General features: G+C 39.5%; 1 protein-coding gene across 6 annotated transcripts in view; it reads right to left on the reverse strand.

Annotated features, from left to right (window-relative positions):
- Positions 1-3,723: 3,723 nt before the first annotated feature.
- The window catches only part of frmpd3 (FERM and PDZ domain containing 3), a 193,763-nt gene continuing 183,290 nt past the window's right edge, over positions 3,724-14,196 (reverse strand). For 5 of the 6 annotated variants that reach the window (XM_055178399.2, XM_055178400.2, XM_055178401.2 and 2 more), the window contains 6 exons: positions 12,691-12,817; positions 12,275-12,364; positions 11,996-12,175; positions 11,749-11,884; positions 8,678-9,523; positions 3,724-8,392 (listed from right to left, as the gene is read on the reverse strand). In XM_055178399.2, the coding sequence (XP_055034374.2) occupies positions 5,640-8,392; positions 8,678-9,523; positions 11,749-11,884; positions 11,996-12,175; positions 12,275-12,364; positions 12,691-12,817 (4,132 nt within the window). In that variant the 3' untranslated portion in view covers positions 3,724-5,639. The remainder of the gene's footprint in view (positions 8,393-8,677; positions 9,524-11,748; positions 11,885-11,995; positions 12,176-12,274; positions 12,365-12,690; positions 12,818-14,196) is intronic. The other variant, XM_055178404.2, reaches the window with a different exon arrangement.

Consider the following 14,196-nt stretch of genomic DNA (forward strand, 5'->3'; position numbering starts at 1 on the left):
CTCAAAAGAAATGAAAAAAAATTCTGTATGTTGACCACAAAAGGTACAAAACAAAAAGTTTCGAATATGCCTATACCTGCAATACTGCAATATTGCCACAAGGAAACGTGCGTACGTCAAGTCGGAACCTGACGTGGAGGTAAGTACTTTTCCACGTCAAAGGAAAGTTTTATAAATCTGAGCGTTTGAGTGGATTTGAGCGTACGCACTGTCTAAGATCAAATCTGTGCGTAAAAACGCTTTATAAATGAGGCCCCTGGACCAAATCAGTGTCAGACAGAGCTAATGTCTTTCGGTTACCTATGGGAAAAGTGATCTGGGCCAGATCTGTAAAATGATATACATATTGAACTGATGGCGGTTAGATGTTTAAGCTAAAACCTCTATCTGGCACGGATCTGGTTCACAATCAGAAATCGTCTCTAAGAGGCTGTTTACACTTGGTATTAAGATGTGTTTTCATCGATCGGATCACAAGTGGACAAGAGACACATTACGTTTACACCTGGTATTTAAATCCCTCTCTTTTGTCCACTTTCGACCGCTTCTGTGCTGAATACTATGAGGGGGTGGTCTGTGAGACGGTGGGCGAGTCTCTCTGCTGTCATTCAAACCCGAGCAGGAGTAATTATGAGTTTATAAGGACGCAAACTAATATTTTGTTGGAGTCCGCTGCTTGTTTAGCAAGAAAACATGCTGCACAGAGTTTTGTACGTGTGTATGTAAGAGCTTTCTCCGAATTCTCAGCGCAATTGATGAAATATGATCGCGCAACTTTCACACGCTTTCAAAACGAAACTACGGAGATCAGCCGCTTAGTTTTATCAATGAAAGGCTAAAAATAGTACTGTTCACCGTATGTTCACGCCAGAAGTATGAAAAGACATAAAACTTGTGGTCAGTACCTCAGATTAGATAAATGGGCGGTCGCGTGTGGCTGTTCGAACACATTCAGCCACATGTGCGTTCCGCAACTACAAAGCGATCCGACTACCTCTGGATGTGGTTGAAAGTGGACGAGCTCAAAACGTTTTGAACACCGTTTACACCTGGCATTAACGTCGTCCACTTGTGATCCAAGTGTAAACAGCCTTTAAGATAGAAACTGAGGCAAGGGGCTTTAAACGGATCTGGGCCAAATGTAATTGCTACATAGGACCACTGATGAAGAGCCACGATCACAGAAGTCGCGACAATTGTTTCACGATGGCAATCTTTCGTCTGGGACAGCCAATAATCGGGCTTTAGTAAACAAATCCAATCTTATATTATTTTAATCACTGTCTTGTTTAAAAATGCTGTTATGTTTTATGTAACATGTCAGCAACTGTTAGTTGTGACACAGTGTTACAATGAAGCCTCCAGTATACAATGATAATGAAATGAAAAAATGTAAATACTATTCATCAAAATGATAACTGACTTTTTTTTTACATAATTGTGCAGCCCAAAAAAAATCAATTTCTATGCATTGCTGCATAATACAAGGATTGTTAGATGAAGGATCATGGATGGATGAATGTATGTGTGAATTTCTATCTATTATAGGCAGATAGATAGATAGATAAACAATATCCACATTTAGTATATAGACAGAATTTAATTAAAATTATTTGTGTTTAAACAAATTTTTCTAGCAGGTGTTACAACAAACCCTCTGTTTGTTACAATGAACCCCACCTATGGGGTAACGTTTGCACTCCTGTCACTTTTGCTGTAATTGTACAATAATGGGAGGACCCACAAACAAACTTTAAGTGTTTATTTGTAGCAGAGATGTGTCTGTTGATTGTGTAAAAAAATTATTCATCTAACTTAAATATTTTTTGAATGATAGAGCCAAAGTCAAAAAGCGTTAGGTTGTGTTCCACTCTCCCCTCCATAAAAACAAATGACTTAAACATTTGTTTTCTTTTACAAGCATATACTTACCACCATTGTCCTTCTCAATAACAATTTTCAGTCATTGATGATACTTCATACATGTTCAGCAACAATTAAATTTTACCATAAAAGGACTGCAAATGATTTTGCTTTTGTTAAAGATTTATGTGCTCTCTGAAAAATGTATGCTGTTTTTTCTGAGGTACTAATATGCACTCATTAGGTACAAAGGTGTACTATTTGAAAGGCTACAGCTTTTGTAGCTTTATTTCTGAGAGTGTGGATTTGATTGAAATAAATCAGCCATTCTTTCACGTTGTCCAGTCTTTAAAAAATTATACAGAACAGAAGGAGGCAGATTTAATGTCAATCAAATAAATAACGCATATAATGCATTTAAGAGCATTCAACCTCAAACATTATAACTACTTTTACATAGCTATTTGCAAAAATAGCTTTTAATGTCTGTATAGCTTTGGACAATACCCATGCATTTTCATATCAGACACATTGTAAACACACATAACCAGAAACTAGTGAGCCTTTTTCAGGCTCCCTAGTGACGTACTTCTAATGACTTTATTATGCTAAAATCAAAATTCTTACTGACAATATTTGTATACCAAAAGTAAAATTGGCTAATTGAATCTTTTAGTCACAAAGGACTACAGATGGCCAAACCTTGTCATTTATACAGTGTGAGTATGCATAGATGGAAAAGTGCTTAACGCCACATCAGGGTCTGGGCAGACGTACACACTTTTGCTTGTCTTTTTGGAAATATAAGTTACTTGCTACTCTTAAAGGGTTTAAACATTGACAGGTGCTTTCCGATATGTCAATGACATTAATTATGCATTGTTTAAATGCGGAGATTTAAAACTATTTCGTGGCGCACAATTTCATAATCATTTGCAATTTATAAATTTCACATCCGTGCACGCGTTCTGTGTGCATGTCGCTTTACAATCATGTTTTAAAAGTGTGTGATGCCCATCCACCAAATAAGTCACTTTGTAAATGAGAGAGTATAAGGTTGACTGAAGCTGAAACAACACGCCAATGGCTTGTGGCAATAAAGCACATCTAAAAAAACTCAAAATGAACCCTTTATTGTGACTGTTAAAAGTTCTGTAAAGGGGAGTAGCAAACATGTCTGATGAGTATAAGCAAGTATAAGCTTGGGCCTCGTATTCTTTTGGATTTTGATCAGTCGAAATATCAGTGCACATTATTCCTAAGGGACACGTTATGAGTAATGCATCACAAGATATGTGCAGTACATCCATAAATACACTCATTTCTGATTTCATCCTCTGATGTTGACCGGGCTATAAAATGCAAGAAGAGAAAGCAAGCAATATCACAGCATATGTTCGCTTTATGAAAAATATAATTCTTTTTTGTTCCAATGCTTATCATGTGTTTAGACAAAATGCTAAATGGGTTGATCTCATACAAGATCTGTCATTTCTGTTCATCTCAATGGCAGTTCTTTGGCTGGTGTATGCACCCCCTGCGAGTATGTGATTTAAAATCTGACAACCATAAATGGCATTTGAATAATTACACAGCTACAGGAAAAATGATATCATGAAAATGATGATTGGCCATCACAAAAAGACCCAAGATTGGGAAAATTTCATGTGGTTAAGACTTCTTTACAAAGTAGCTGTCAAATGATGACTTAAAGTTGCAATACGGTTTTATTTTGTCCGAATAAACAACTACGTTGGAATGGCCATCGTGAGATGCTTTCTGTCCCTAAAGTGGTAAGTTATAGTATCTAGCAGCCAAACATTCACCCCTTGATCTCACAGCCAAAACTAAGCTGAAAAGTTTTTGAATACTCTTTATTGCTTTTAAACATGAGCTTGCACACAAAACAGAAGCACAGCGAGAGACCATAAACAGACAAGAACTGAAAGAAACGAAATGAGCACGCACAACAAATGAAATGAAGCACAGTGACAAATCTCAGTTTGGCAAAGCATCTAGTCTTCGACAGACAATGTCTAAAACAAAGTTGTATCAACATGACAATATTTGACTTTAAACGTAATGTACTTTATAAAAATAAACATGTTTCATGCTTTATATGTACTCTAAAATATAGATACTATCTGTCTCTGGTACCTTACTACTATAAATCATAAGATACATGTTGTGATTCCTCTTTTTAAAAAACAATGTTATTTTGATCATTTTTTGCAATGCTAGTGATTTTCAAAATGATTTGAAGCTTCACAAATATTTCATGTTCTGTACAATCTTTTTACAAGTTGAGCATAGAATACTTTCATATGGAAATATCATAGTAAAACACTAGTTTCTTTTTGTACTCCTAATGATATATTTGAATCTATATCCAGAATTGAACAGTCTTTTAGTCGCTGACTTGACGGTGTCTGCTTCATTCAACTATAGAACATGCAAGACTTGAGAACAATGAGGTGATACAAGTTCCCAGTAACAGAGCCTATTAGAATTAAGATGATAAGACTCCAGTCTCATGGAGGAAGAGGAGACAGAAAAGTTTTCAGACATATCACAGCAGCTGGTTTTATTAAAATACATATAAAACTATTCTGTGTCGGGGGATGTTTTTTTTTTTTAGATGTGCACAATGGATGATATCACAGTCAGAAAAATCAAAAAAATAAATTACATTTCAAATAATGGGATATTAAAGCAATACTCATAAAACATTGGGTTATGTGTTGGTTGTCAGTGCACTTATATAAGCTATATTTATATATATATATATATATATGTATAAACAAATTGGTTTTGTTTTATATACACAAAAGATTGCACTAAATGATGTGGCTATCAAGAGCCTACCTCACTACAATACAAAAAAAATGGTGCCACTGTATTCTACTCTATATGAGGTATGGAGCTGAAGGATGAGCATGTGAGAGTGAAAAAGGATATTAATTTTGTGCATTAGCAAAGAGGAGCCCCCTTTGTTTTCACTTGGTCTCAGCTCAACCACTGTCTCCATTTAATTGGTATTCCAGTAGATTTAATTCTGCTACATTGTCTACCCTGAGCAGGTGTTCCCCTCCACTACCTTGTTAGTGGGCTCTTGTGTTCATAAATATGAATTAAAATATGTCAGTTTAGAACCTTGTAGAGATATAAATCCAGACAGTGTTTATGTGATATTGTGAAAAGGGAGTATTTCATGTCACAAACAATCAAAATGCGAAAAAAAAGCACATTACCAAATAACCATTTTTCTCTCTAGCAATTTTACAAAATCTCTGAACATTTCTCTGATATTTTTATCAACCTAGGGCACATATTTTAGATTATTTAGCTATAATGTCTCTATAATATTGTTTTCCCATAAATATTCTATAAATCATTTTTTTCAGACACAAAATAACCCAGACACTCCCTGTCCAGAGCAGCCCTTCCCAAGACAATTATTTTATCATTTGAATATAGGAACAACTAAACATACAAGAAAGTCAGTTTCACAGTACCCTTTCTCTAAGGACATAGGGGTGAACAGCCCTGTTGATCATCCATAATATACTGGATATATATACAACAGTTGTATTTTTGTTCTTCTGTGCACACCTATGTTGGAACAACCTTTATAAACAAATAACAGTAGATAGCATTATGCAAAAATGGGGTTTAGCAAGCAGTAAACTAACAGAAATGCCAATAAAAAGTAAACCAATGAAAAGATTCCTGCAACATTGCAACTGACTTATGATCCTACATGTGAAATGGAGTCATTACTTGCTGGGCAGTGTCTTGATGGAGCGATTAAGAGAGCCCATGTTAGTGGTGGTATTAAGTTGAGGACTTGCACTTTTATTGGGGAGGCTACTAGAGTGTCCCATTGCCTCCTCAGCAGCGCGCAGAAGAAGGGTGTAGTTGACAGCTACTTCTTCTACTTTACGTAAAAGCTGCAGTTTTTGAGTTTCAGAGCGTACACCTCTGACCAGCCGAATGAATGTTTGCGTAAGATTGCAAAGCACCTGGAAGCTAGCTGTGACAGCGCTTAACATTCGTGAGGGACTTTTCTCAACACTTGCCACTCGTCTACATGATGCCCTGAACTCTTTAAAACAGACCGCAAGTTCTTGCTTGTACTCTGTCAGTCTTGCGGGAGGAATGCGAGGTTCACCCTCTGCCTGGGGACTGTTGGCACACTGCCTTAAAATTGAGAGCAGTTCATTGGCATCAAGTTGTGCATTTAGGAATCCATCAGGTAGTGAAAATGTTTTGCCTTGCAACGACTGTACTCTTGCTAAACTAGTTTCCAGGTTCCCAGGGGCCCGCAGATCAATTCTCTGTGTTTGCGGCTCCTCTTCCTCCTCTTCTTCTTCCCCACTGCAGTCCTCTGCATCAAGGACCTGAAGAGTTTTGCTGACTACTGGCATTGCCCTTGAATCTAGTTGCATTCCGGGCAAGACCTGCAAGGGGATGGAATAAGATAGTTCATCTTTTTCACTGCTCTCATCAGCGGCCTCACATTTTCGATAACAGAAGCAAAAGGAGCAACATTTTTCCCTGTCATCAGCATCCTCACTTGGCAAGCCTAGAACCTCAGCGGTACCCTCACGGCTTTCCTGAACAAGCTTCTCTTCCTGAATAAAAAATATGCCCTTCTTTTTTGCATCCCCATCTTTAGCATGCACAGGCTCCACTGGAGTTGGGAGTCTAAGTCCAGTGGCTCTAACTCTTTCCATTTCTTTCTCTAAGCTCTTTGCTTTTGTAGTTTTGACCTCAGCATAAAGGGGGGTGTTGTCATTGTTATCAATTTCCCCTATACTGTATCTCCTTTGTAGCTTTTTGTACTGAGGTGCATCCATGCATTCTGAACGGGTGGTGCATATAGGCAAACTTGACATTGGTGCTTCTCTGGGCTCCCTTGACTCTAGGCTTGTGGAGCGAATTCGAGTAGTTTTGATTTCCAAAGTCTGAGGTTTTCGTAATTCTTCTTGAGCATGTGAAGACTTTGGAATTGCAGGGGATGTTTTAGAGATGGTCCTGTCCCTTCCCCTCTGTTCCACTGCAGAGCCAACTGCTGTATCTGGGAGTCGCATCCCCCGGCACATCCTTTTACAGTCACAGCTGCGTCGCTGTTCTCGAGAGATTCCTGGAACTTTCTGCACAGGACTTGTGCGTAGCTGGCAGGCACATGGGCTAAAGGAGGGGATTGGAGAAGAGCCTTGTGGCAAGAACTCTCCTTGTGATGTTTTAGGTTTCAGCAGCTCCTCCAAAAACTCTAGCTCATACTGCCTTACCTTCTGGAGCTGTGCACGACGCTCATCTGTCTCTCGACGCAGACGTGCTGGAAAGGTGGCTGAAATTAAATTCCTAAAGCTCAAAAATGGAGTACGCTGGGATTTGGATTTGTTATTTGCTTGCTTCTTGTACTCTGCCCCTGGGATAGTTGCACCTTTTTCCACACAGCTCAAGATATGTGTTGGATCTGCCAGGACAGGCAAACTTTTAGCAATTGTTTGTGGCTCCACAGAGGCTTTATTCAGAATATTCTCAGACTTTGCTTCGGACATCTCTTTCTGTTCTACTTTAACAGGCATAACTGGTGAGTATTTAGTGGGAGGCAGGGTGCTAGGCTTAGATGTACTTGCATCAGTTGTCTTAACTTTGCTCTCTTTGTTGCTGGCTAACTGAAGTCCTTTGGCACGGAGACGCTCATCGTCTGTAGGAGAGGATGAGTGAATCACTACCACCTTTTGGGTCTGTGGATCTTTTAGACGCACTTGTGGGCCTGGCTCTGGCCGTACCGGACATGTGCAGAACAATTCAGCAGCTGGGAGAAGATCCTTTGAACTTGAAGGCTTTGTGGTCTCACTTGAGGCAGTCTCGGCATCTTGGCACATATTCGTTGAGCAAATCTTAGCAGATGCTGTTCTATCCACAGGTAAGAGAACAGGTAAGGCTATGTTGGTTGTTTCGGAGGTTGCTACCTCAGACAGTTTTTCATGGACACCTTCAGAGGTATTGGAGTTCAATATTTCTTCATTTGCAGGCGGTAATTTTTCTTGTTCGGCTCCCTGTTCAGAAGCTTTAAGTTCTTCAGATGTTTTTGGAATAGACTCTGACAAGCACTCTTTGACAGCTTCCTGTTCAGTGTTTGCTGTATTTTTAGTTTTTGCTTCTTCGTGGGTCTTTCCCTGCTCCACAGCACTTCCAGTCCCTTGACTGGGACATAGTTTTAAGGGCATAGTCTTACTTAAGATTACTGGCTTTGGAGGACACCCACCACGGATCTGATTCATCGAAAAAGCTCCTCCCCCAATTGCTTGTGTTGTACAGCCAGGAATTGTCAAAGGGAAGTCTCTTCTACTAAAAAGTCTTTCTTTGTTAATGTGGTGGGCAAGAAAGTAAGCCTGGCTCTGATGCTGCTTCATGGCTGAAACCATCTCAGACACATCAGCTAGTTCTGATGAATTTGTCTCATGCCCAGAGTCGAGGGAGGACTCTGGGGTTATAGCAGCAAGCACAATTAAGCCTGTAAGAGAACAGAAACAAAAGGCAATCAGAATCATAAGAAACCATATTAGGTCAGTATAACTACAGGGATACTGTATGTGTTAGTTAAAAATTTAATTAAATGGAAAACAGATCAAGAGACGTTTTACTTTTAAGTGTGATATGTAGCCATCAAACTAAATTTAGGAAACCCTACACAAATTTCAAATGACCAATCCTGATTTTACTCATTTCCCCCCGCTTGACTTTAATTTACTCATTTACATTCTAAAGCACCAGCACTTTTAAAAGTACTTATGTCCACCTGTTGTCTGTGGGGTCTGTTGGTGATGGTGCGGGTAGTCCTCTGATGCAGCGAGTGCTTCCAGTGCCTGTAGGGTGGACACTAATGCATCATCTAACTCCTGAGCATGATCTTGAACCGTCCTAGTGGCCACAGTGTCGATCAGTGTTACAGGAACGTCCTCTTGACCCTTTGCCGTAGAAGCAGCGCCTTTGATTCCTTTGCGACCCTTATTCGGGTCATCTTCATCAGAGCTGTTATCACGAAACCCTGGGGGTGGTGCTGCAATGGCAGGGGGCGGAGGCTGCAACTTTCCTACTCCTTCATCTATCTCCTCTTCCTCCTCATTCCCAGGAAGTGGTAAGGCAATGAGATCAACAGCCCCTGCCTCACGAGAAGCACAAGCATTTGTGCACTGCTGCAAAATAAGCTTTCCAGATTCCCCGATGTCTGACGTCAAACCTTCAGCTTGAAGTTTTGCTTTGCAGGAGTCACAGAAAAACCTCCTTGCCTGTTGTGACGGCTCCATTGTTTTCGCTCTGACCCTGAAGTTTGAGCTGTCATCAGTGGATTTGTCTTGTTCAGCCACTGATTCACTGCTCTTTATAGTGGGGTCAGACTTTGTGCGTGAACGACTCTGTACCTGTGAGATAAGGTTCTCATTAATGTCAAGCTCCTGCTCTTCCTGTATCTGAAGCTCTTGCAGCTGTTGTTGCTCTTTTAAATGGATGTGACACAGGCCAAGGTGCTGAGATATGGGCGGTGTTGGTATCTTGTGTGTTGCCTCTCTGGACGACCCATCTCTCTCTTCTCGTCGGCTCCCGCTTAACACAGTGGCTCCGGAACGGGCGTGGGAACTTCTGGAATCTAAATGACAGAACTTACTGAGTGGCTGAACTAGTAGAAGACACATGATTGATGGGAATGAGTCCAGATGACAAAAGGTGAATCTGCTGAATAGAGATCTCAGAGATGGATGCAGAAAGAAGCCTTGTGGGATGTCATGGCATGTTGTGATCTTTCTCTTTGGTAGACCACAGGAGATGGTGCGAACATCCAAGACATGACTTAGAAATATGATATAAATGTTCTCAGCTGGCAGAGTAATGAACGTACCCCAGAAAGCATTTTAGTTAGAGAATGGCATCTCATAAACTTACTAAAGATGAGGATGGAGAGGTCAAGCAGCATATGAATGATTGCCATGGCAAATCTTTATATAAATTCAACAAAAATACTTTGTTTGATAGTCTGATAAAACATCATGACATGGATTTTGGTAATTAATCACCACAATTCAATATATATACATTTGTCTTATTTCTCATCACTAGAAATGTCCGTCATGGTTGAGTACTGTACATGACAAGTATTTATGAGGTTTCTTTTGATAATTTGTTTTCTTGTTTTCCAAAACATAAAAGGACAGCTTTAAAATCTAGATCTGTGTTTTTCATTCATGAATATGATAGAAGTGCACAACCAAATTATATTTTTACATTTTTAATTATAAATATTTTATGTTAAGTGGGTGATCCTGATATGTCAACTAAAAAATTAATAAACTTTGGTTATATACTTCAATAAGATATGTCGTCTTATTCAACCTGATCTCAAAAATTTCAGCGGTATAGTCACAGAATATTTTCTCATTGTTCCGTGGCATTGTCAAGGATTGGTTACTCAACTTTTTCCTATTTTGTTACCATTGTCGCTTCGGTTTTGGGTTAGATTTACATAACCCTAAACAAAAAACAATGGTTTAACAATAGGAAAAAGCAGTTGAGTAACCAATCTGTGACAATGCCATGAAAAAATGAGGCAAAAAATATTCGTGACTATACCGCAGAACTTTGTGAGATCATGTTGCCTTATTTGTTTCTAAAGTGAAGACAGAGCTAAAAATACATTCATATATTTTTACAACAGAAATGTGATTGAGTACGTTTACATGCACATATTAAGCAGATAACTATCAAAAACGTTTATCTTTCATACGCGAAGACATGTGCACATGGACAAAACCTTGAGAAAGCTGGTTAAGGTGTTTACATGCCACGCGAAATCGGGGTAATGAGCAAAAAACTACCTGTGCCGATCGTTTTTTGCTGACGCTGTTTATGGGCTTTCCCCGATTAAAGAAAAGCATTTTACGCGTTTACATGACCCCACATGTTATCAGTTTATTAAAAACATAATCGACGTAAGACTGTGCACGTAAACGCACTCACTAAAGAACATTTAATTAGTTATTCTGTTTTTGACAAAAACAAGAAAACAAATTATCCAAAGATACCACAAAGATTGCACCTAGTTTAGTTTGAAACATTTTGAATTATTTTTGCAAACTTAAAGGGTCATGAAGGTCAACAACACATTTTCTGAGATGTTAGCAGATATCTACATGTTGCACATCATTTAAAACGATAACAGCAGTCACAAATTATATTACAAAGTGGAAATTAGTAATTTTTGTGCTTTTTGGGACCATTTCGTTTTTTCCAGTTTAAATAGTTTACGTTAAGTTGAAGCTATATCATAACGTGACGTAATGGCAATGATTTAGGTGTTTGATGGCTGCGTTTTTCAGCATTATACATGAGAAAGTACTCATCTATCCAATCACTGTGCTGTGATTTGCACGAGCTTCGCAGAATTTTTGCATACAAATCATCAATCACGTCATTACTTGTTGTTGTTGTTTAAAATAATGGCTTCAGTGGAACAACACAAAAGTGTTGTTTTTATTTCTCCGCGACACGGCCAAAGCTAAACTTTAGATGCATGCTGCTGGTTTGCGGTTGCCTATAAACACACAAGGAAACTGTTTGTAAGGAAAATTTTTCCGGATTGTTTCGTGAATTAAGCATGAGTGCAGTCAAGTTTTGCAGATCGCCATCTTTTGAAGAAATAGGGGGTTTCATGACACTTTAAGATTTACTCACATTTAGTTTAGGTTTACATCTACTTTAGTTACACTGAACAGTGAGAAAGGAAAACCCACTGTTGGGAAAATAAGATGAAATATGAAATTGCAACGATAAACCTCAAATTAAGATCTGAGCATAAAAGCAGGCGCCTTTTTAACGTACCTGCCTTGATCATATAAGGCTGACCAGGTATCCTGGAGTAGATGGTCCTTTTAGGGTCCACAAAGAGCTTGTAATAGCCAGAGATCAAACAAGCAAAGTTTGATGCATCTGGCCACTCCATTAACAAGACCAAGGGCTACAATAATTATTATCAAAACAGAAATGAGTATATATTAGAAGAAGTAAAGAAATATTGTAAATAAGGAAATAAAAATAGCATTTAGGCTGGAAGTAAATGCATTCACACCTTTGCATCCAAAATGGCAACCTCAACACGGGCTACCCCATGATGCTCTCTGAAGAGTTGGACTTTGGCCACGCGGCTGAACTCTGCTAAGACGGTTGTCAAGTTGTTCTTCAGGTCAATAACATGACTGATACCGTGCCTCGGTCCGACCAACAGCGTGGTGGCTGACTGCTTCTCATCCTTATACCCAAACAATAGCATTGTAGATAGTAACACCATTTTTGTAGTAGCAAAATCAAAATGTAAAGATACAGCAAGGCTATATTAAATTCACGTTACCAGGCCGACTGTGTGAAACAAGAAGCCACCAAATGGCGGAAGGTCATTCAAGACTCGCATATACTGTAGTTTTCCTTGAAGAGGAGAAACCTGCACAGACAGACACAAATGTAAGGATGATGAAATCTGCATGCAGGGTTTCGTTTTAACCAGCAGAGGGCAATGATTTGCTGCATTATGGTCATTTTGGAGAAAATAATTGCACTTCTGTATTACACGTGTCAAATATACTCCTAGGACATCAAATTAGAATGCAAATATAAAGCAACAGTTCTCATGGCCTTCTGCATCCGGCTAATGGGACAAATGATGCCAGTTATAGACCTCACACTTTAAATAAAAATAACTGCACTGACTGAATACATTTTCTGGAAAAATAAATATTGAATGGGACATCTTTTGGTAAGCAGTTGTACCTTGTTACCAGCTGGGGGAGGATGCTGATACGTCTTTAACAGTTGTGAAAGACTCTTGCAGACATTCTTCTCCTTGACAGTGGGCAACAGGGTGAGAGGAAGAAATGGCTCCAAACCCCATTCTTTCCTAGATGAGTAGAAACAAATGAACCTTCTGTTGTTTGATTGTTTGATGAGTGCTATCTGCCACTATTGCAAGACAAACTAGGTAGCCTACGTATTGCAGACATCAGATGCAGTGCTGGGTAGATTACATGGTAAATGTAATCTGTTACCAAAATTTGTAGTTAGTAATATGACCTGTGAGCTTATGAAACATTTGATGTTTTACTATTTTGATTTTCAGTACCATTCCATTCTTAACCTGTTCCATAACTTTTAGCATAAACCGTGAAAATAACATGAACTACACTAAAATGTTTGCAGCTTCTAAACTCTGACCTATAGACACAATTGTGATATCTTCTGCAAGAAGACATTTATATTTCCGATTCTTAAAGAAAACTAGATGTCACATAGCAGCCTAGAAAATCAATGGTCTTCTGTAAGTTTTTTTCTTTATCCCATTTTACACATGAGACTCTCATGCAGGAATGTCAAAACCATTTAGCCAGAAGGGGGTCGCACACCGGGCACGCAGCTCAGCGCCGCGCCGCATGAAAAAAATCGAACACATTGTTTTCTATAACATGGTTTTCTATTCACACGGTGCATAAGCGTTAACGCTTCACATTCACTTTTAATGGGTGACGTCATGCGTTGGCAAACTGAATTGTGGATCCGTCGGCGCCGCGTCAGTGCTCCCGAGGAAGTTGAACATTTCTCAGTTTTCAAGCAGAAACTTGTGCGTTGGTTGTGGCCTGTGATTGGCTGTTGGCCACGCTTCAGACAAGCCTTCGTCAAGCGTTAACGGTACATTCACACGGGGCGAAAGCGTTAAAGCTTGACGGAAGGCTTGTCTGAAGCGTGGCCATCGGCCAATCACAGTGGCCGCAACCTATGCTCCGGGTCTTCCATAAATGTAATTGGCTGGACCTGCATAGGTTATTTGCATTAGGCGAACTTCTGCTGCGAGCAACGGCACTGACGCGGCACCGACGGATCCACAATTCAGTTCGGCAACGCATGACGTCACCCATTAAAAGTGAATGGGAAGCATTAACGCTTACGCCCCATGTGAATACACCATAACGCTTTCACTACGTGTGAATGTACCGTAAGTATACGCAGGCGGCACCTGTCCGAGGCACCCAGCTACGACTCAGGAAGTTGCTCTTATTCCTGTCGCACCACTCACATATTTTAACATTAAATAACATCATATTTGTCTCAAATCATTAGCGATTAACATTGGCTGCTGACGTATGTTTTGCATTTTGAAGTAGACGCTATCTGACTGAGCTTGCGCTATTTAATGTGCACTTCCGGATGTACGATACCTCCAAGTTGTCCTAGACGCGACGCTGCTGAGCTTGATCAGAAGAAATGGCCCCTAATGAGAGCCAA

This window comes from Misgurnus anguillicaudatus, chromosome 16, assembly GCF_027580225.2.
Source record: "Misgurnus anguillicaudatus chromosome 16, ASM2758022v2, whole genome shotgun sequence".
NCBI classification, from domain to species: Eukaryota; Metazoa; Chordata; class Actinopteri; order Cypriniformes; family Cobitidae; genus Misgurnus; species Misgurnus anguillicaudatus.